General features: G+C 40.4%; 1 protein-coding gene across 1 annotated transcript in view; it reads left to right on the top strand.

Moving 5' to 3' along the window:
* Nucleotides 1–22138, top strand: part of LOC111840254 (NACHT, LRR and PYD domains-containing protein 3-like) — a 93129-nt gene that overhangs the window by 10297 nt on the left and 60694 nt on the right. The window contains exons 6-8 of the mRNA XM_072711727.1: nucleotides 17441–17614; nucleotides 17986–18159; nucleotides 21186–21359. Of these exons, the coding sequence (XP_072567828.1) occupies nucleotides 17441–17614; nucleotides 17986–18159; nucleotides 21186–21359 (522 nt within the window). The remainder of the gene's footprint in view (nucleotides 1–17440; nucleotides 17615–17985; nucleotides 18160–21185; nucleotides 21360–22138) is intronic.

Raw genomic sequence — 22138 nt, 5'->3', positions numbered from 1 at the left:
TATGAGCTGATGTTTGGGCGTCAGCCTAGACTTCCAGTGCACATTGCATTTGGGTTACCTGTTAGGAACGGCACTCATCATTCTCACTCCCAGTATGTGAGAAGACTGAAAGCACGGCTCGAAGCAAGCTACCAAATACCAAATCTCAGAAGGTTGCTGAGCGGAACAAACGTCGCTATGACAAGGCTGTAAAGGAGTCCACCCTGGAAGAGGGATATCAGGTGCTGGTGCGAAATTTGAGGTTGCAGAATAAACACAAGTTAGCCGATAGGTGGGAATCCTCTGTTTACAAAGTTCTGAAAAGGATGGGAAACCTACCTGTATATATGGTACAACCCATAAATGGGGATGGTCCCGTTCAAACTCTACACAGGGATCTGTTGCTTCCATATGGCAACCTGTGTGAAACTGAGGAAACTGATTTACTGTAGAGAAGCCAAAGACTCACCGACAAAGAACTAGGCGCAGTCAACATCAACGCTCAGAGGAACACTCTGACTCTGAGGACGATTTACCACTTTATGCCCTGTCAGAACACCCTCCAAAGTGGTTGGGGAAATTGGAGCAAGGCTTATGCACGACCAACCCCCTATAGGAGAGGGTGCAACCTCATTAGGTTTGACCACTGAAATTCCGACTGTCGCTGTTGCTAGTGACAGTGTACCTGCTTTAAGTGTTGATAGACCAGAGGATGAAGCTGTGGTTGAAGTCCAGTCAGGCACTAATCTAGATCATGCACCCACTCGCTTGGGGGTCGACAGTGAGAGGGAATCCGGAACGGTTGTGAGCTTGGAACCGGCTGACTCCACGTGTAGGCCTCAGCGATTGCGACGACCGCCAGGTTGTTTTCATTGTCCTGAGTTGGGGAGACCCTTGATCTCCTTTGCACAGTCTTTTAGAAAGGTTCAGTTCAGCCCTTGACACCATCGCTGATTTTGACCATTCCCCTGTCCAAGACGTGTAGGTGGGACTTAGGAAGTGCATGAAGAGACTCATGCGGGATAAAGGGGGGAGGGTGTAACCCCTGTGGGAAAAAAGGGGTACTAGACGGAGGTGTAGTGGTATGCTGGCGCCAACAGAGGGCGGCCAACAATTTATTGGGGTAGAGCGACAGGTACGTAAGTTACCTTCTCGCGCAATTTTCTTTTTCTTTCCTTTCAACGAGAGATGCACGCAGGGAGACATGCTCCTGGAAAGAGGGCCAGGTAACGCTTTACATTAACTGCACCTTCATAATGCTTTTATATTGCACTCATAAAATATTTGGTACACCTTCATAATGTATTAATTAAGTATTCATATAACATTCATAAACATCATGTATGCATACCTTTACATCCTAACATCCCTTAATAGTTGTAATATACATTATTAGCAAACATTATATAATAATAACAAACATTATAATTGTATAATCATGTAATGTTTGTTATTAATGTATATTAAAGCTGTTAAGGGATGTTAGGATGTCAAGGTATACTTGCATGCTGCTTATGAATGTTCTATGATTTCATTTTGAAGGTGCACTGAATGTTCTATGAATGCATTATGCATGCATTATGAAGGTGCACTTAATGTAAAGCGTTACCGAAAGATTTTATTAAAGCTATATACAAGCATAAAAAAACCCGGCAGTCCAGCTGGAATTGGGACAATTAGAGCTCTGGTGAGTAAGACACGTGTCGCTAGGTCACATTAGCCATATTAGGGAAAATAATGTAGATGAATGACGTTAACCTGTGATTCTCCCCATATCAAAAGCCAGTTGGAGTATGGAAACATCTGAAGTTTACGATGTATTTGGATGTAATTGCGTAATGATGATGACAGTTAAAGATGGCTAACCAAGCTGCTTGGCTATCACTGCACGTTAAAAAAAGATATGTTAAGATATTTAAATAAGGATATGTTGCTGAAAAAGGGACTGGAAGGAAACAATTTATATACATGCATGTTTATGAAAATATTAAGCTGTATCTGGATGTAAACTATTAATCTCATTATAATTGAATGCTTCTTTATTTTGGTCATAGAGATTGTAAGATGTGTGGAAATAGATGAGGTCTCATGTTAGAGCAGGAAATGGAATTCTTATTCTTTTACACTATTTGTGTAGACTGGTTTTTATTTTGGAACCACCTGCTGGAAGCTGAAAGAAGTAGATGGCGAGCCAAGCCCAGTGAGATTGAGGACTACCGCAGAATCCATCCTGAAGAGTTTGATCTACTCGATTTTTTCACCTGTCCAGGCTACAGATAAGATTCATTCTCTCCACCATTTCCTACGCATGTAGGAAGGGATAAAATTGTTTACGGCTAGTACACACCCGGACTGGGACAAGGCCCTGCGTTGGCTCACCTGCCTAAGTAAAGGACTGAACCAGGGAAAGGAATATTTTCTTTTAATTTCTTTTATCATTTTTCTAAGAGCTCTTCCTTTTCATATGCACAAAGTTATAAACTGTTGTTAAATACAAGGCAATAATAGTGTCTATTGTTCAACCCGTCAGCTCCCCTTCTTGAGTAGAGTTGTAGCACACCTCTCTTCGAACCTAGGTAGATGTGGTGACGCCTCCATCCATATAAGCGTGGGACCAGAGGTGCTACATGAGTAAAGAAGCTTCTGTCATTGGTCATGTGACTCATAGCTCCTAAGTCACACACCATGCCTGCAAAGATGAGGTGCCATCGTTCAACCAAAAAACATACTCAGTAACTGAAGTGACATCTGATTCTTCTTTCACACTCTTGGCCATGTGTGGTTTACCTTGCTTTGGCATTCGAGCTTTCCAGATTCTGCAATCTGCCTTTAAGTGACCTGGTTTCTTGCACACAAAACATTTACGTGTCTCTAGCTGCACATTGATATTTTTGTTTCTATTTTTCGTTTTTAAAGTAGACTCTGCACTGGAAGCACTTTCATTGTTCATGCTTTCTGTTTTGCGTTTGTACTCGAGTTTGCCTTTAACGTATTCCAGTGTCAGTTCATCATCTGGACGCGCATCAAGTGCCATGACTAGCGCTTCATAACTTTCAGGCAGACCACTAAGCAACAGTGCCGCAACGTGAAAGTCCTTTCTTTCCTCGCCATAACTCTCAGCCGTTCAACCATTTCTAAGGGATGCCTTATATAATCCTGCATATCCTGGTCTTTTATTAGCTTTGCCCTGGTATAGCTTTCTAATCAAGTACAGTTTATTGCAGAGGTTAACTCTTTCATGTACCTTTTGCAGTTCATCCCACATTTCCTTAGCAGTTGTACAGTTGCATATGCTCACAATTTGATCATCGTCAATGCAAAGGGAGATCGTGCTCTGCGCTTTCTGAAAATTTTCTATCCACTCATCTGTGGGTTGTGGGGGTCTGGCTTCATTTATACATTTCCACATACCTTCTCTTATTAGCAGCATCTTCATCTTGAATTTCCAAGACTGGTAATTCTGGTTTGTCAGGTTAGCAATTGCAAATTTTGTTGAAGCTACGTTACCGGCCATTTTACCGTCCTTCTGCCATAGTCCGTATTTGTCGCTGTATCACTTATTTACTGTATCAGATTTTTGCCTGGGCCCATAATCTACTGGAAAAAGCTTCATAAAACCGTACTGAAATAAAGTGGATGCAGTCTTTGCTTCTTATTCAAAGCTTCTCTTTTACTTAATATGGCTGCAACCTGCCATACCTTTTACAGCAATCAGTTTTTTTTTTATTAAACCAAGAGGATATTTGCATAGCACTTAACTTAAACAACCTTCACTACAATTAACATCGCCATCTACAGACGACTCAGTATACATTCAAACTTAATTAAGAATACTATGTACATACATATGTAGTTATTCTGTCCCTCGGGTTATTTCTGAGGTATGTTTCTTTTTTATAAGTTTGTTATAGGACTGGTCATAATCATTCGTTCTGTAATTAATTGTAGCAACGGGTCAGTAAATATGTTTATACCTTATCTTCTCTGGGAAAAGCCTGCCATCTAGTGGTTTAACAAAGAAGCGCCATGTAAGAGCTCAAGCAGGGGGTTTTCTCCCAGCGCTCGACAGGGAAGGTCCATTTCTCCGTATCTCTGTAAATTCCTGCATCTGTTGCTCTTAAAAAGGCATAATCTGTAAGTGTGGCAAAATGATTGATTGTTCTCACTTATTAGTACCTTGTTCAGTAAAGTAATGAGTTTCTTGTGTGTTTAGCGAGTTCTGTTACATTACTAGCATAAGCTAGCCAGTGCTTTATTTAGCTTGCTAGCATGAAACATATCAGCACGTGGTGTTAGCTGCGTTTCTTGACATGCTAGGCGGGTGTTATTGTCGATGCTGAGATTGGGTAGTGACTGTTTATATAAGGCAACAATATTGAATGTAATCTTAGTGTATTTGTATGGAAAGGGGATACACTGTATTCTGTTTCTGTTATTACAGTTTTACAAAAGAAAAAAGGATCAGTAAAGCTCTGAAGAATACGACACAGTCTCCCGAGTGTTCACTGAAGCCATTTAATGTTTAGCTCTCTGCATAAACCGGATAGAGAAATTCAGCTGAGGGCAGAAGAGTAGTTGTTGCGCTAAATACAAACTGTATTCCAACAGTTGTATAAGGCCAGCAGATTACTAAGGTATTCTGGTGCAAGGCCATTCAGTGTTTTTTAAGTTAATAGCAGTACTTATTTTGTAGTCAATCCGAGACTTTACTGGAAGCCAATGAAGGGAGCATAGAACAGGGCTAATTTGATCACATGTTTTAGTGTTTGTAAGAACTGTGGCTGCTGCATTCTGTACTAGCTGAAGTTTATGTAAGGATCCAGATGGGCAACCAGAAAGGAGGGCATTACAGTAGTCCTGTCTGGAAGTTATAAAGGCATGTATTAGTGTCTCTGCATCATGAAAGGAGAGCATCTTCTGAAGCTTGGCTGTGTTCTGTAGATGATAGAATGCAGTTCTAGTAATACTTTTTATGTGAGCATTGAAACAGAAATATGAATCAACCAGAACACCAAGATTTCTGAGCATTGTGTTAGGTTGGGAAGGAAAACCACCAATGTTGAGATGGTCAAACTTATCTCGAGCAGCCTTGGGACCAGTTAACAGTACTTCTGTTTTTTCTGTGTTTAACATGAGGAAATTATTTACCATCCAGCATCAGATATGTAGTAGCCAGTCTTCTAACCGAGAGAGCTGTGATGCATCATCTGGTTTAACAGATATATATAACTGTGTATCATCAGCATAACAATGAAACCCAACACCATGATCTCTAATAATGTTACCAAGAGGTAGCATATATAAACTGAACAGTAGGGAACCCAGCACTGATCCCTGTGGGACACCATACTTGACTTTGGTGATCTTGGAAAATTCATTGTTCAGATTCATTGTCGACAAACTGATAATGATCAGTTAAATAAGAGCTAAACCAAGAGAGAGCTGTCTCCTTAATGCCAACCACAGATTCTAGCCAGTCCCATGAGGATCCACAGGATCAAATGCTGCAGTTAAGTCTAGTAATACCAACAAAGATATACAGCCACAGTCAGAAGCCATAAGCAAATCATTCACTACTTTGACTGAAGCTGTTTCTGTGCTGTGGTTTGGTCTAAAGCCAGACTGATATAATTCATTAGCATTTTTTTTCTGTAGAAAAGAAGACAGCTGGCAAGCAACAGCTTTTTCCACGATCTTTGAAATGAATTGAAGATTTGAGATTGGTCTATAATTTCCCAAAACATTAGGCTCAAGATTTGGTTTCTTTTGGACGGGTCTAATAACAGCCATTTTAAAAGGTTTTGGAACATATCCAAGCTTAAGAAAGGAGTTTAACACATTTAACAGGGTAGTGCTAATCAGGGGTGCAATCTCCTTGAGGAATTTTGTAGAAATTGGGACTACAAAGCTGGCAGAGGATTTACAGGAGGAAGCTAAACTCAAAAGTTATGATTGTTTTATAGGAAGGAAAGATTCAAAGGTCACATTATCAGTATGCATAGGACTAGCAGGAGGCTGGCAGCTGTATGTAGCTACAGACGTGTGTTACATCCCGGTCTAGGGACGGGGCGTAAACAGCGATATGGTTCGGGAAACGGGGAACAGGGAGTCGGGAGGTAGAGGAGAAGGAGGTGAGGGAATAATCAACACCCAAGGCGATGATGATGGTAACACTGTATATTTGGGGAAAAGGTGAGCTTCAGGAGTGACACCGGCCAAAACAATAAACAAAATCCAGTGAATTAACTAACCGCGTACTGACGAACTTCCCTAACCCAAAACAAAAGTGAAACAAAAGACACACGCTATCCTAACCCTCGCTAATCATAAAACAGGGACAAAAACGCCATACACGCAGAAAACAAATGGCAGTCACTCCCTACAACCCTTATCCCCATACACACACACATACAAAAAAAGAACATATATATATATAACCAGGGCTTGTCCTTTAAGGTGCGCAATTGCGCGTGCATGCCATCACGCGCCTAAAATGGTGAAGAGCTGCGCAAAGAAATGCGCGCCTATCAATAAAAAAGAATTAAATTGTACGCGCCTCATAATTTGTCACATGACCAATCGACGCTCCACGGAATTATTCATGACAACAATGGCGTCGAAAAAAAGCATGGATAGCAAGGGTCATCCGTGTCAGAATGCAACGTTTTTGGGGAACGAATTAATTAATTGTAGCCTACCATTTCCACTACCTGACCCGCATGGTCTTTGTTTTACCCATAACCAAACCATAAATAAATAAAGATAAGTTACACACAAATTACCACCTGCCAATCACTTTTTCCGCGGGACTCTGGCATGAATAGGCACAGTGATCTGTGTCGTTATAATGGCGTCGACAAACGGTTGGTAAAAAAGGTGCAAATTCACCTTTCTGGCAATACTTTGGCTTTAGACCGAATGAAACAGGACAGCCACGAGATACGTCTGAAGTGGTGTGTAGGATTTGCGGTCAAGTTATCCGTGCAAAAGATGCGCAGACGTTCTGTTCGTTATGGTAAAACCATGAAAAAGGCATATTTGGTGTAGTTTATTTAATCTAATTTAATTAAAATTATTTTGATTTTTTTTCTGCTGTTTCTGTATGCCTCATTTATTAATGTAAACGAACTAGTTCGTGTAATTCGTTTGGAGTTCACTGTAATTTGTATTGTGATCGCTAACAACTTCCTTGTTATTTCCTCATAATAATAATAATAATAATAATAAAATAAGTAAAGATGCGGAAATTGAAAGCATGCATTTAATTTGGCTATATAGTGTGATTAAGTGTGTGTTTTTCGTGAGCTGGTTGCTGCTGCGGCGGGGGTGGGGCGGAGGATCGCGATGCCGGCTCAGCATCGTGATGTCTATCGGTCATCGGCGATGGACGATGGCATCGTCTATCGACCCAACCCTATTGTCCAACTCTTAATATTGAGCTATCCCCACTCCTAGTCCTAGTCCAACAGCAATATCCTTGGCTACTGTCATTACTCACCCTGTGGTCTAGTTGCAGATTCTATCCTGGAAGGCAACCTACTCAAAACTACTCAAGCACTTAAGAAATGGCATCTTCATAACTAGTTAGTATTAGCTGTATACATGTTAAGGATTGGCTGCTGCTGGGATTGACTGCTGATGTGTTCTTCATCCAAGAATTAAGTTTTCAGAGAAGACACTGGCTAATAAATGCAATTTCAGTGGAGAAACAGAATTTGGCTCATACAAATTATTGGATGCCATATCTAAGTTTTGGCCCATATAATCTTAATATTATGGTGCTCTTCCTCTCTGAGCCTTCTGCAGCAAGTGTTTTGCAAATTGAGGACAATCTCCAAAGTATTGATGCAAAAAAGACTGAATTCTGAATTGCAAATTTTATTCACCAATAAAAAGTGATTCACTTTAAATGGGTTTCTACAAAATATGTTAAAGCATTAAAACTAGGACAAAATTCTCAACTAATACTAGGACTACAAAAAACAGAAATATGTACAAATACAAGTACATTTTGACCCATTGCACCAAAGTCCAACCACATTTTAGGCGCACAAAAAAGGTAAAATTGTGCACCTAGCACTTTTAGGGTGCACAAAAAAAATTGTGCACCTAGCACTTTTTAGGTGCACAAATTTGTGTGCGCCTGCATTTTTCAAAGGACAAGCCCTGTATAACACAAGCAACCAAAACTAATCCGAAATCCTAAGAATAGTCGATAATCAGGCGATAGTCAAAACACGGGTAAATCAATCCAAGCCGAGTAACCAAAACCAAATCGAAAACCAAAAGCGCGAAAGTCATAAGCCAAAACGGGTCGTAACAGTAAATCCAAAAATACGATAGCAAAAGGCAAAGCAAATACAAATCACGAGCAAGGGGGGTGCAGGGGTCTTTTATACTCCGGGGCTGTAGAGGCGGGAAACGGGAACGAGGCAATGATAACCAGTAGATCCAGTTTTGGCACGGCTTGTGTAGCGAGATGGAAAATGCGGAACCGGCATCAGCAGCTTGACGGAATGGGATCTGATGGAGAGATGGACTGGACACACACACATGGACGTAACACGTACACTGAATGGTCTGTCTAATCTTAGTTATTTTACCATTAAAAATGTAATTAAGTCATCGCTCTTAGAAGCTTAAGAGGCTTGTGAGTTTAATGTTGAAGAATTCTGTGATAACCTAGACACAGATTCAAATAGAAATTTAAGATTATTTTTGTTCTCTTCAATGAGTCTGGACAGGTACACAGATCTCAGTCACTAGTGCTTGTTTGCACCTAGAGAGGCTCTTTCCAGGCAGATCTGAAAACATCTTGTTCAGTTGAGTGCCATTTGCACTCTAGCTTGCGTGATGCCTGTTTAAGTTCATGTGTATGATCAGAGTACCAGGGGGCAGGTTTCTTATCTCTATGCTTTATCTTCTTAAGTGGAACTACAAGATCTAGAGTGCTGTGAAGCATTTTCTCCATGTGCACAGTTATCTGTTCAAGTTAGGTGCTTCAGATGTAAGGTTGAAGAACTGTGGAAGTTGGTTGAGAAACGCTGTTGTAGTTAATGAGGCAACGGAACGTCTGATACTGTACTCAGGGGCTGGGGCCAAAGGGAGGCTTTACTGTATATCAAACGTTAACAAGTAATGATCTGGAAGCAGAGGATTCTGAGGTATAATAGATATGTGTTCTACCAGGACACCATGGCTAAGAATCACATGCAGGCTATGGTTACAGGCATGAGTAGGCCGACTACATTCTGACATACACTTACAGAGTCTAGGATAGCAGCAAACATTGTTGTTAAAGGATCACTGTCATTCTCCATGTGAATATTAAAATTGCTAACAATCACAGCTATGTCAGTAGTGACCACCAGCTTTGTTAAAAAAATCTGCAAACTCCTTAAGAAAATTACTGTACGAACCAGGCATTCTATACATAATAACAGTGATGATTGGAGGTTAGGGACCAGGCGGTCTGTACACAATAACAATGGTGATTGGAGGTTAGGGACCAGGCAGTCCATACACAATAACAATGGTGATTGGAGGTTGGGGACCAGGCGGTCTATACACAATAACAATGGTGATTGGTGGTGAAGAACTACAAAGAGATGATCCCGCAAGCCTAAGAAGAAGAATTCCAAATGTGCTAAAGCTATAAGCACTTTGCTCAGGCTCTCCTAGGTTAGACTGAAATATTGCAGCAGCACCAGCACCTTTGCCATCTGGTCGAGGGTTATGCTGTAATCAGCTGGAGTAGATTCATTTAGTGCCATGAATTAATTTGGTCTAAGCCAGGTCTCAGTTAGGCATAAGGACCAAGACTAAAATCAGTAATCATTTCATTTATTAGTAGCCCTTTAGGAGCCAGTGATCTTACATTCAAAAGGCCAAGGGGACTTCCGGTTTTGCAAACTATATAATAGGTCACATTTTTTGGGGCTCCTGCAAAGACTCCTTTAGAATCCTTTTTTAGGCACATTTCTTGTAATTGTCTTATGGATTTTTGATCTGAACGTCAACTTTTACTTCTGAATATCGAAAATGACAACAAAAAATATCGGGTAGTATTGCAAGGATCCAGTCCGAGGAACGCACTCTGCAAAACAGTGTGACTGAAATGGAGACCTCCCTTTCCACATATACCAACGACATGGTCACACTTCAAACCAAAGTGGCACAGTTGTCTGCTGATCTGGTCAGAGTGGACAATAAATGCGAAGATCTCGAGGCAAGATCACGGCGCAGCAATATTAGAATAACAGGAATTCCCGAGGACTCCCCAGACTCCTCCACCGCAGCGGCTATATCCGTTCTGCTAAAAGAGGCCCTCAAACTTGGAAAAAGAACCCCTGCTGCACCGCGCTCACCGCACATTCCAGCCGAAGCCGAAACCTGGTGAGCGCCCTCATCCCATAACCGCACGGCTGCATTATCACACGGACTGTGTGGACATCCTTCTGCGGGCCAGAACCCAGCAGCGGATTGCCTTCGGGGATATGACCATTTCCATCTTTCCTGACCTCACTGCCAAGATCGCCCACTCTCGAGCATCATTCAGTGATATCCATCGCCAGCTACGAGAGATACCGGGGATACGTTATGGACTGATTTACCCGGCGCACCTCCAGATCACATATAACGGAACTCAGATGGAGTTCAGATCTCCAGATGATGCCACCACATTCCTTAAGACACTGGTTAAGTAAACATGAATGGATCAGTAAAATCCGTAGTGTGTTCGTTGAAATGTGTTCTCCTAAATAACTTAGATAACCAGGTTCAGGTATCTTACCTGGTAGCTGTAATACTTCATTATTTATAGTTGGTGGAGTTTACGGATATCTTTCTAGACAGTTACTCATTCAGATTCTGTGTTGTTTTGTTATTCAGTGCCGTGCATTACGATGCTGTTAATCTTGCAGGACACCAAGTCTTTCTTTTTTCTTTTAGCATAATAGCCATAAGGACCCTCAGTTGGGACTTGACTCCTTTTGGAGTCCGCACTGGGCTCTCCATCATTTGGGGATGGGAGCGTTGTACTGTAAGTGCCAAGGTGGGAACGGGGTTGTTCGTCCCAATAGTCCCACCGGTTGGTGGCAGTTTTTGTTTCTTCCAATTGGTCACATTTTTTTTTGTTTTTACTTTCTTCATCCTTTTTACATGGGTGCGGTAGGGTCTGCTATTTCTGATCACATATTCCATGTTACACAACACTACAAACATAGTCATTAATGATAACCACTCAAGGCTGCCCCTTGGTGGCTCCTCACTGAGGCGTGTGAGCTGGAATATTAAAGGCATGGGAAGCCCAACTAAAAGATCCAAGATATTTACTCATTTGAAACAGCTTAAAGCTGATTTGGTATTTTTGCAAGAAACTCATATGCGTACCAGGGACCAGGTGAGATTAAAATGCTCCTGGTTATCTGAGGTGTTTCACTCAGATTTTAATTCTAAGGCGAGATGGGTGGCGATCCTGATTGGTAAATCAATTCAGTTTTCCATTAAAAAAGTTATATCTGATAGGAATGGCAGATATCTGATTGTCTCTGGGACACTGTTTCACAACCCTGTTTTATTAGTCAATATTTATGACCCAAATTTTGACAACCTTCATTTTATGAATACGGTGTTTGAGCTTCTTCCTTCACTGAATAATAACCTGCTTATATTTGGAGGGGACTTTAATTGTGTGATCAACCCTAATTTGGATCGCTCTAACCCGCTTACTCTGACCCCATCACTAATGTCAAGATCAGTTTCTGATTTTATGTCTAATAATGGCTGCATTGATCCCTGGAGATTTTATAACCTGCATGCTACGCAATATTCTTTTTCCTCACACAGGCATCAATCTTTCTCACGTATTGACTATTTCTTTACTGATGCCAAACTTATCTCCAAAGTATTTTCTGTGAATTATCACCCCATCATCATTTCTGATCATGCCCCTCTGTCTCTTGATATCCAATTTTCTTCCCAACCTTGATTCCTGGTTTCATGGAGGTTCAATTTGTTGCTTCAATCCGACAATGATTTCAATAAATTCATAGCTTCTGCAGTCGATGTCTTTATGATCACCAATCAGACTGAGGCAGAGTCGATGTCCCCCTCACTTCTATGGGAGTCTCTTAAAGCGTATTTAAGGGGACAAATAATTTCCTATTCTGCGTATCTCAGTAAAACTCAGAAAGCTAAAATACAAGAGCTTTCTACCAAAACTGGCAATCTGATCCACCAGCTTGCATCTTCCCCATCTCTCTCACCTAAGCTAGTTAAACGCCGTGTTGAGCTACAGACTGAGTTTGATCTCATCACAACCTCTGAGGTAGAGCACCTTCTTTTACGTTCTCCTTCCACGTATTATGAGCATGGCGATAAAGCAAGCCGTCTGTTAGCCCAACGTGCTAACGTGTATTGCAATGCCAACGTGCAGCTTCACGCTCAATCCCTCAGATCAAAGACTCACATGGTATTATGCTTAAGGACCCCCATGACATTAACTCCGCATTTTGTACCTTCTATTCTAATTTATACAAGTCAGAATTTCCGTCTGACACAACTGATATGCACTTTTTTTTGGACAGTCTTAACTTTCCTCTAATAGACCAAGATCTTGTCAGGGAATTGGATGCACCATTGACATTGCAGGAAATTGTACTTGCTATAAATAGCATGCAAAACAATACTGCTCCTGGCCCTGACGGTTTCCCAGTAGAATTTTCTTTTTAAATTTCAGGACAAATTAGCTCCCATATTACATTCAGTATATGAAGAATCACTACAGTGAGGCTCTCTTCCGTCAACTTTGAGACAATAAGTTTACTTCTAAAAAAGGATAAAGATCCAAGTCTTTGCAGTTCATACAGACCTCTCTCACTAATAAGTGTAGATGCTAAGATCCTTGCTAAAGCCTTGGCCCATAGCTTGGAAAAGATCCTTCCGAATGTTATCTCTGATGAGCAAACCGGATTTATTAAAGGACGTCAGCTTTTTTACAACATTCGCACCCTTTTTCATGTAATTTACTCCAAATCCTCATCAACAACCCCTGAAGTAATTATCTCAGTTGATGCTGAAAAAGCATTCAATAGAGTTGAATGGGATTACCTGTTTGCTGTATTGAGTAAATTTGAGCTAGGCAATGTATTTATTTATTGGATACGTCTTCTATATACATCTCCACAAGCTTCTATCTGTACTCTCCCTTATCTCCTTTATTGTTTGCGCTCGCAATAGAGCCCCTGCCTATTTTTTTGAGATCCCCCTCCACCTTTACTGGAATCTCACGCTTCGGCCTGGAGCTTAAGCTTTCCCTATACAGTATGCTGACGACTTATTATTGTACGTTTCAAACCCAAAATACTGCATATCTGCAATTCTGTCTGTCTTTCAAAGATTTGGGTCTTTTTCAGTTTATAAAGTGAATATTTCCAAGAGTGAATGCTTCCCTATCAATGAACCAGCTACACAAATCTCCCAGGCTGGCATCCCTTTCAAATTGAATCCCTCTGGTTTTAGGTATCTGGGGATTAATGTAACCAAAAAACAGACCTCTGTTTACTCTGCTAATTTCTCCCCTTTGGTGCCTAAAAGTCATTCAGATCTTCAGAGATGGGGTAGTCTACCTCTTTCTTTAATCGGTAGAATCAATGCAGTCAAAATGAATATTCTCCCGAAATCTCTCTTTCTGTTCCAATTTCTCCCTTTATTTTTACAAAAATGTTTTTTCAAGACAATAGATCAAACCATTTCCAGTTTCTTGTGGGCTGGCAGGGCACCCAGAATCAGCAGATCTGTTTTACGAGATGCAAATTCAATGGTGGACTTTCTCTGGCAAACCTTCAATTATATTATTGGGCAGCATATATTCATAAAACTTCATTCTGGATCAAGTCTGCCGATTTGCTATGGTGTAAATTAGAGTCAGGCACATTCCTGCACTACCTCATGTTTGATGGCACTCCTTGCTTCTTCTCTTCCAACCAACCCCTCTGGCTTTACAAATAACCTGGTCATATGCTCCTCTCTCAAAATCTGGTATCAGTTCAGGAACCATTTTATATTTACTTCAGCATCTACTGTAGCTCCTTTACTGAGGAATCATTTATTTCAGTCCTCATTCACTGATGCCATTTTTGCCACGTGGCATGATAAAGGTCTGAGATCTTTTAAAGATTTTTTATAAAGATTCCACTTTCCGAAACTTTACAGATTTATCTATTGAATTTGATCTCCCATCCTCTCACTTTTTTGCTACCTTCAGATTAGATCTTTGTTTTCGGCCTTCCTCTCCTCTCTTCCAGCTCAACCTTGGGAGGATTTTTTCAACATAGATCCCCACCAAAAGTCAATTATTTCAAAGGTTTACAATAAACTTATATCACTTGACACCTCTCCAATTATCAGAATCAAATCTGCGTGGGAGGCTGAATTGGACTTGGACCTGGATGATGACTGGTGGGATGCTGCGCTTAGTAAAATTCACACAAGTTCTACCTGTGCTTGTCTCACACTCATACAGTTTAAGGTTCTATTTAGAGTCCACTTCGCTAAAGAACGACTCGCACAAATTTATCTTAATGTAGCGTCCGAGGTTAAGGCGACTGTTGTGCCACTTTTTATATTAAATGATACTCCTGGAACTCTGGTAGCTCGGTCCGAGTGGCTCACCACACATCCTTTTAATAATCAAGAACACGTCCACAACACGTGGCTGCCAGTGGCGGATTGGCCATCTGGCAATTCTGGCAAATGCCAGAAGGGCCGGACCATTTTTTAAATGTGGGCCGGGCAGTTTTTTTTTTTTTTTTTTTTTAATATGTATTGTTTTTACATGCAGGCAGCTTTTATCTCTTGCAAGATGTGAATATTATGATGATGATGATGATGATGATAATAATAATAATAATAAATGTTAAGCATTTGGCCCAATCGGCGACAGCCGGCTGGTTTCGAGATGGGCCGACCCAATCCGACCCAATCAGAGGTTACGCGGACGTAATCAAAATCTGGCAAGAATGTCAAACAGTAAGTGCAACACAAGCTAATTGTCAGAGATGGACCGTAAAAAAAGGAAAGGCGGTGCCGAAAAGCTCAGAGAAAGCAAGAAAAAGGCTCTAAAATCAGACGCTGCCAAATGCATAAAATTAACTGAAATATTCTCCAAAGGTTTAAATTCGGCTGCTGCATCGGAGGACAGTAGCGCGGTAGAGGAGGTAAGAAGAAAACAGAAAATATACTTCTAAGTCATTATACTAAAATATACTAAGTAATTTTCACACCATTCACGCTACTTCTGACAGTTTTTGACAGTAACCTACACTGTGTTTAACAGTTGTAAGCTTAGCGTAGAACTCCCGTACATTTTAAAATGTCATTATCAGCAGATAACGTGGGATTTAGGGTATACAGACTGCTGTATGCTACTAGCAATATAGTCTAACATGCAAAAGAACCTATAGCCATTTGTAGTGAACTCTGAATACATAGCTAGTCTTTAAAGTAAAACATTAAATACATGCATAGGTTACAGTATGTAATTAATCCTTAGGTAGGGTGGAACATAGACTTCTATTACAGGCATTAGTGTAATATATCTATGCAATAGTTAGACAATGTATTAAAATTGCAGAGTTACAGAGTTAAAATGGATGAGAAGATGTAGAATCAGACAGACAATGTGTACAATGTCAACATAGAAACAAGGAGAAGCGAACATATAGACAGTGGCAATAAAGAACAACACTGCAGAGAATGACATATATAGTTATTTGTCAATAAAAGTATGCTGAAGTGTTGCTAGTGCTGCATGTCCATTTGTGTGTAAAGGTGTGTGTGTGTGTGTGTGTGTGATACACATTCACAGGTTTCTCCTATCATAAGTAATAGCAGACAAACAGCATAAACAGACAGCACACGGACTCTACAAGATTCACAGATTGTTTTTTATTTAGTTTTTACTGTATGTATAAATTTGTTATAAACGGGTTATTTTTGTTCCAGTCACATACATTACATGTTTAAATATCTATTACATATGGTACTGCTTATATTATTTCACCATCTATACACCAATATAAGTAGTGAATGTGCGTGTCCGTGGGTGGGGCTGTGTCAGTGTGGTAATGTGGGCTGGTGTGGCTACAGTGCCAGGGCTGAATTTTTGTCCCAGTCCGCCCCTGGTGGCTGCTGCCTTTTTGTTACAAAACTGCTTCCCCTCCTGGGGCAACTACCATCCACATTAGTTCCTACCTGTCACACTAACATCAATGACACCTGTGACAAATGTCATGCCTCTCCCTGCAACCTAACACATTTGTTCTACTCCTGCCCATCGCTGTGTAACCTATGGCAGAACTACTTTAACACCCTGTCTAACATATTTGCTAAGACTACAAATGTCTCCCCCCATATTGCCATATTCGGCTTCTCAGATAATCACTCGCAATATACCTCAAAGCAGTTAGATGTAATAGCTGTCTCTTCCCTGTTGGTGAAATGCCTCATTCTTCTTCATTGGAAGTCTGATAAACCTCCCTCTGCAACTCAGTGGCTCAAGGACACCATGTCCTCTCTAAAGCTAGAGAAGATTAAATATTCGGTCAGAGGTAACCCTGATGACTTCCACGAAAGGTGGCAGCCCTTCCTAATGTATGTCAATTCTGTGTCATTATCTCTTGCTTGAGCTCGCACTCCCCCCCTCCCCCGTTTTTATTTTATTTATTTATTCATGTGTATTTATTTACTTTATTCCCACGGATCTCTTTTTTTTATGCTTATTTACTTAAGTATTGAAACAATAAAAAAACAAAATCATTGTTACTGATATTGATGCTCTGTTTAAATCACTGCTTAATAAACTTAAAATTTTTTTAAAAAGTCCAAGTTTTAGCCTTGCATTACACCTATTATCTAATAACGGATACGGTTTAATTACTGTATTATTAAATTATTATGACATACGCTCTGGTAGAATAGACCTCCACGATTAAAAGTGCGGGGAACAGACACAGTCCCAATAAAATGAACCCTAGGTGCTGCTGCATTAGCTGCTGGGGATGTTCACATCTCCTCCTTTCAGTGATACGTGTCCAGTGTAGGGACACCTGGCAGAAAGGTGGCTAAGGACTGCACTGGAAGCACTGGTCTGACTGTTATGGGAGGTTCATGTCCATCTTCCTGTCCATGTGTTCCTATATATTCTGTGATTTTTGGCTGTAGTTTGTATTTAATGTTTTTACCTGCAGTTATGAGCTAAGATGCACTGACTCACAGTTAGTGATCATATAACTGCAGCAAATTGCCAGGATGCACAGAACACTCTGCAGACTATAATTAATTTTGAAATGTAAGCTGTCCTGCGAATTATATTGAAAATAAATGCCTATTGTAATGTTTTGTATTTAGCTAACGTGTTGGATGTGTATATGTCTGTGCCTTAAAGTGTTTTCTTTTCCAGGCTGAACAGCTGTGATCTCATAGATAAACACTGTGAAGTGTTGACTTCAGCTCTAAGATCAAACTCTTCACCCCTGAGAGTGCTGGACCTGAGTGACAATAACCTGAAGGATTCAGGAGTGAAGCAGCTCTCTGCTGGACTGGGGGATTCACACTGTAAACTGGGGATACTGAGGTCAGTATTACTGGGTATTCCACACTGTGAACTGGAGATACTGAGGTCCGTATTACTGGGTATTCCACACTGTACGCTGGAGATACTGAGCTCAGTATCACTGGGTATTCCACACTGTAAACTGGAGATACTGAGCTCAGTATTAGTGGGTATTCCACACTGTATGCTGGAGATGCTGAGGTCAGTATTACTGGGTATTCCACACTATAAAGAGGAGATAGTGAGCAAGGGAAAGGGAGGAGGGGGCCTGCCTTCTCTTAGACACTAAACTGTAATTCTTGACATATTTATTGGAGCAGTCACATTTATTTAATCCCTGTAATGGTGAGGTGATATTATTTACTGGAGAGTTTCTGTCTCTCTCTCTGCAGGCTGTCATGCTGTAGAGTCACAGAAGAAGGCTGTTCTTCCCTGGCTTCAGCTCTGAGGTCAAACCCCTCACATCTGAGAGAGCTGAATCTGAGCTACAATCACCCAGGAGACTCAGGAGTGAAACTGCTCTCTGCTGTACTGGAGGATCCCAGCTGTAAACTGGAGAAGCTGCAGTGAGTACAGAATATGCATTTTACAAAAAGAAAACCCACAATGCATTTCAGCAGTTACATAATAAACAAACAGAAACAGATTGATTTTTAGTCAATTAATTGTTTTCTAAAAATGCTTTATGTCATGGCCCCTATTCTACGGTGGCCCCTAGAGACAAAACACACACAAAAGAAAAAGCAGAAACAAAATGAAAATGCGCAGCAAATTAAAAAAACACACAAAAGAAAAAGCAGAAACAAAATGAAAATGCGCAGCAAATTAAAAAAACACACGCAAAAGAAAAAGCAGAAACAAAATGAAAATGCGCAGCAAATTAAAAAACACACACAAAAGAAAAAGCAGAAACAAAATGAAAATGCGCAGCAAATTAAAAAACACACGCAAAAGAAAAAGCAGAAACAAAATGAAAATGCGCAGCAAGTTAAAAAAACACACGCAAAAGAAAAAGCAGAAACAAAATGAAAATGCGCTGCAAGTTAAAAAAACACACGCAAAAGAAAAAGCAGAAACAAAATGAAAATGCGCTGCAAATTAAAAAACACACACAAAAGAAAAAGCAGAAACAAAATGAAAATGCGCAGCAAATTAAAAAAACACACGCAAAAGAAAAAGCAGAAACAAAATGAAAATGCGCAGCAAGTTAAAAAAACACACGCAAAAGAAAAAGCAGAAACAAAATGAAAATGCGCAGCAAGTAGACAATCCCAAACCGGAAGTGCTCCACCACGCTAGGGGGCGCGGTGAGCTCATGTGGCACAGTCGCTACACAGTAGTGATGGGAAGTTCGACTGAATTAACTGATTTGATTCTTTCGAGCTGTCCGTTGTAATGAATCGATTCTAAAATCGATTCTGTGATTCACTTTTTTTTCCGTCTTTTTTGCGCCTGACCGTATGAGTCAACGAATCATGGGATCGGATAATAAATCAAACGGTGTCTCAAGGTTACGTTATTTGACTGAAAGATGGGGCTGGTGTTAAACAAAAATGTTCAGCTTGACTATTCACAATAAAAAAAACAATATATAAAAAGCAGAAAGGGTGTCGATGCTGAATAAACACGCGTGTATATATAGTTCTTATTTTCTTGACTTTAGCCAAATTCATGTGCATGAGTATCAAGGACTACATCACAGTTAACAACTGCAATATTACCAATACAATCACACACACATACAATGAGCATGAGTAAACTTGCATACGTTGTTGTGTAAACGTCAAAGTTAATAAATATCTTTGGTTTTTGATGAAAGACATATGGTTTTATTATGCAGAAATGCAATAATTTACTGTTGTGAACGCCGCAATGGCTCTTGGGATCGGCTCGCAAACCATCCGTTTGAGTCGCCGACGGAGTGTCCGAGAGTCCGTTCGATGAACAAATCGAACTTACGGTTTTCGGACACTCGGTCGGTGACTAAAACGAATGGTTTGCGAACCGATCCCAAGAGCCCTCGCCGCCTCGCGGCATTTGCTGCGGAAATGCAGTTACGCTGTTGAAAGGAATAAAATTAACGCAGCTGTTCACAGGGCTGTCAACTTTGGTCAGCCGGTTGGCCAGAGATTTTCCATTTCAGACAAGTCCGCACACGCATTTACACCTTTGTGACAGTTTTATTCCCTTGTAAATGGTCTGTAGGGTTTGCAAACTACCCCAACGCTTTTGCTGCAGCTAATTTTAGGTTTATAATGTAATAATATAAATTTGCAGTAAGATTTCTTGCACGAGCGTGAGAATCCGAAAGCGTGAGTGTCACGCCAGATGCGTGAGAGTTGGCAGCCCTGTGTTCATTTATCACAACAGTAAATTATTGCATTTCTGCATAATAAAACCATATGTCTTTCATCAAAAACCAAAGATATTTATTAACTTTGACGTTTACACAACAACGTATGCAAGTTTACTCATGCTCATTGTATGTGTGTGTGATTGTATTGGTAATATTGCAGTTGTTAACTGTGATGTAGTCCTTGATACTCATGCACATGAATTTGGCTAAAGTCAAGAAAATAAGAACTATATATACACGCGTGTTTATTCAGCATCGACACCCTTTCTGCTTTTTATATATTGTTTTTTTTATTGTGAATAGTCAAGCTGAACATTTTTGTTTAACACCAGCCCCATCTTTCAGTCAAATAACGTAACCTTGAGACACCGTTTGATTTATTATCCGATCCCATGATTCGTTGACTCATACGGTCAGGCGCAAAAAAGACGGAAAAAAAAGTGAATCACAGAATCGATTTTAGAATCGATTTATTACAACGGACAGCTCGAAAGAATCAAATCAGTTAATTCAGTCGAACTTCCCATCACTACTGTGTAGCGACTGTGCCACATGAGCTCACCGCGCCCCCTAGCGTGGTGGAGCACTTCCGGTTTGGGATTGTCTACTTGCTGCGCATTTTCATTTTGTTTCTGCTTTTTCTTTTGCGTGTGTTTTTTTAACTTGCTGCGCATTTTCATTTTGTTTCTGCTTTTTCTTTTGCGTGTGTTTTTTTAACTTGCTGCGCATTTTCATTTTGTTTCTGCTTTTTCTTTTGCGTGTGTTTTTTAATTTGCTGCGCATTTTCATTTTGTTTCTGCTTTTTCTTTTGTGTGTGTTTTTTAATTTGCAGCGCATTTTCATTTTGTTTCTGCTTTTTCTTTTGCGTGTGTTTTTTTAACTTGCTGCGCATTTTCATTTTGTTTCTGCTTTTTCTTTTGCGTGTGTTTTTTTAACTTGCTGCGCATTTTCATTTTGTTTCTGCTTTTTCTTTTGCGTGTGTTTTTAAATTTGCTGCGCATTTTCATTTTGTTTCTGCTTTTTCTTTTGTGTGTGTTTTTTAATTTGCAGCGCATTTTCATTTTGTTTCTGCTTTTTCTTTTGCGTGTGTTTTTTTAATTTGCTGCGCATTTTCATTTTGTTTCTGCTTTTTCTTTTGTGTGTGTTTTGTCTCTAGGGGCCACCGTACTATTCTCCTCATTTGAATACAGTGCTGAAATGTAAAAAGTGAATTTAAATGTTAAAATTTTTTTAAAGGGTGGACCGGTGTGATCTCACAGAGAAATGCTGTGAGTCGCTGGCTTCAATTTTAAGATTGAACTCCTCACCTTTGAGAGAGCTGGACCTGAGTGACAATGACCTACTGGATTCAGGAGTTAAGCTACTCTCTGCTGGACTGAGGGATTCACACTGTAAACTGGAGATACTGAGGTCAGTACTACTGGGTATTCCACACTGTAAACTGGGGATAATGAGGTCAGTTTTACTAGGTATTCCATACTGCAAATTGGGGATTCTGAAATCAGTATTACAGGCTATTAGAGGTCAGTATTAGACCGCTGCCTGACCTCAGATCTGGGCTGAAACCATCAATTTATTTGTACTTTCACTTTCTAGTTGTTTCAGGCAGTGGGCAGTTTTATTGTAGTGTGGTATGAGTTTAAGGACATACAGTCAGCGATGGGTGACTGGACTGAAGCCTCAGTGAGGCAGACTTTATTAAAAATAAAAATAACAGCAGGAAGAGGGAAATTTGGGGGGCTGGTGGCAGTCAGCAGCGTCCTCATTCCGAGTCGGCGTCTCTGGGTGTGAGAGTCGGGAGACGTGAGGGAGACACTGCTGTCTGTTCCCAGGCGAGGTGGGAGGAGAGAAAACAGAGCAAAAAGAGAGGAAGGCAGGGTAAAGTGCAGGGATATCACGATATCAGATTTTCAGTGGCCAAAAGAATTCCCAGTAATGATATTACCATGATATCCATAGAAACTTTGTATAAAATTATTATAATTATGCTAAAACCAGTCAGATTTATATTTAAATTTGTTTATTGTGTGTTTTCTCTCTTTTTTGGCAAATGAGCTACATTCAAAATACAAGTGCAGTGAGGTGGAGAGTCTGTAACCATGACTGTGTAAAAGCACATGTAAAGAACAATTACCCCTCCTAGTGGATGATGGAGGGATAACCAGGGCTAAAGCCCCCTTTTGCTTACT

Source organism: Paramormyrops kingsleyae, chromosome 4 (genome assembly GCF_048594095.1).
Source record: "Paramormyrops kingsleyae isolate MSU_618 chromosome 4, PKINGS_0.4, whole genome shotgun sequence".
Classification (NCBI taxonomy): domain Eukaryota; kingdom Metazoa; phylum Chordata; class Actinopteri; order Osteoglossiformes; family Mormyridae; genus Paramormyrops; species Paramormyrops kingsleyae.
This window is presented reverse-complemented; position numbering and strand designations above follow the sequence as displayed.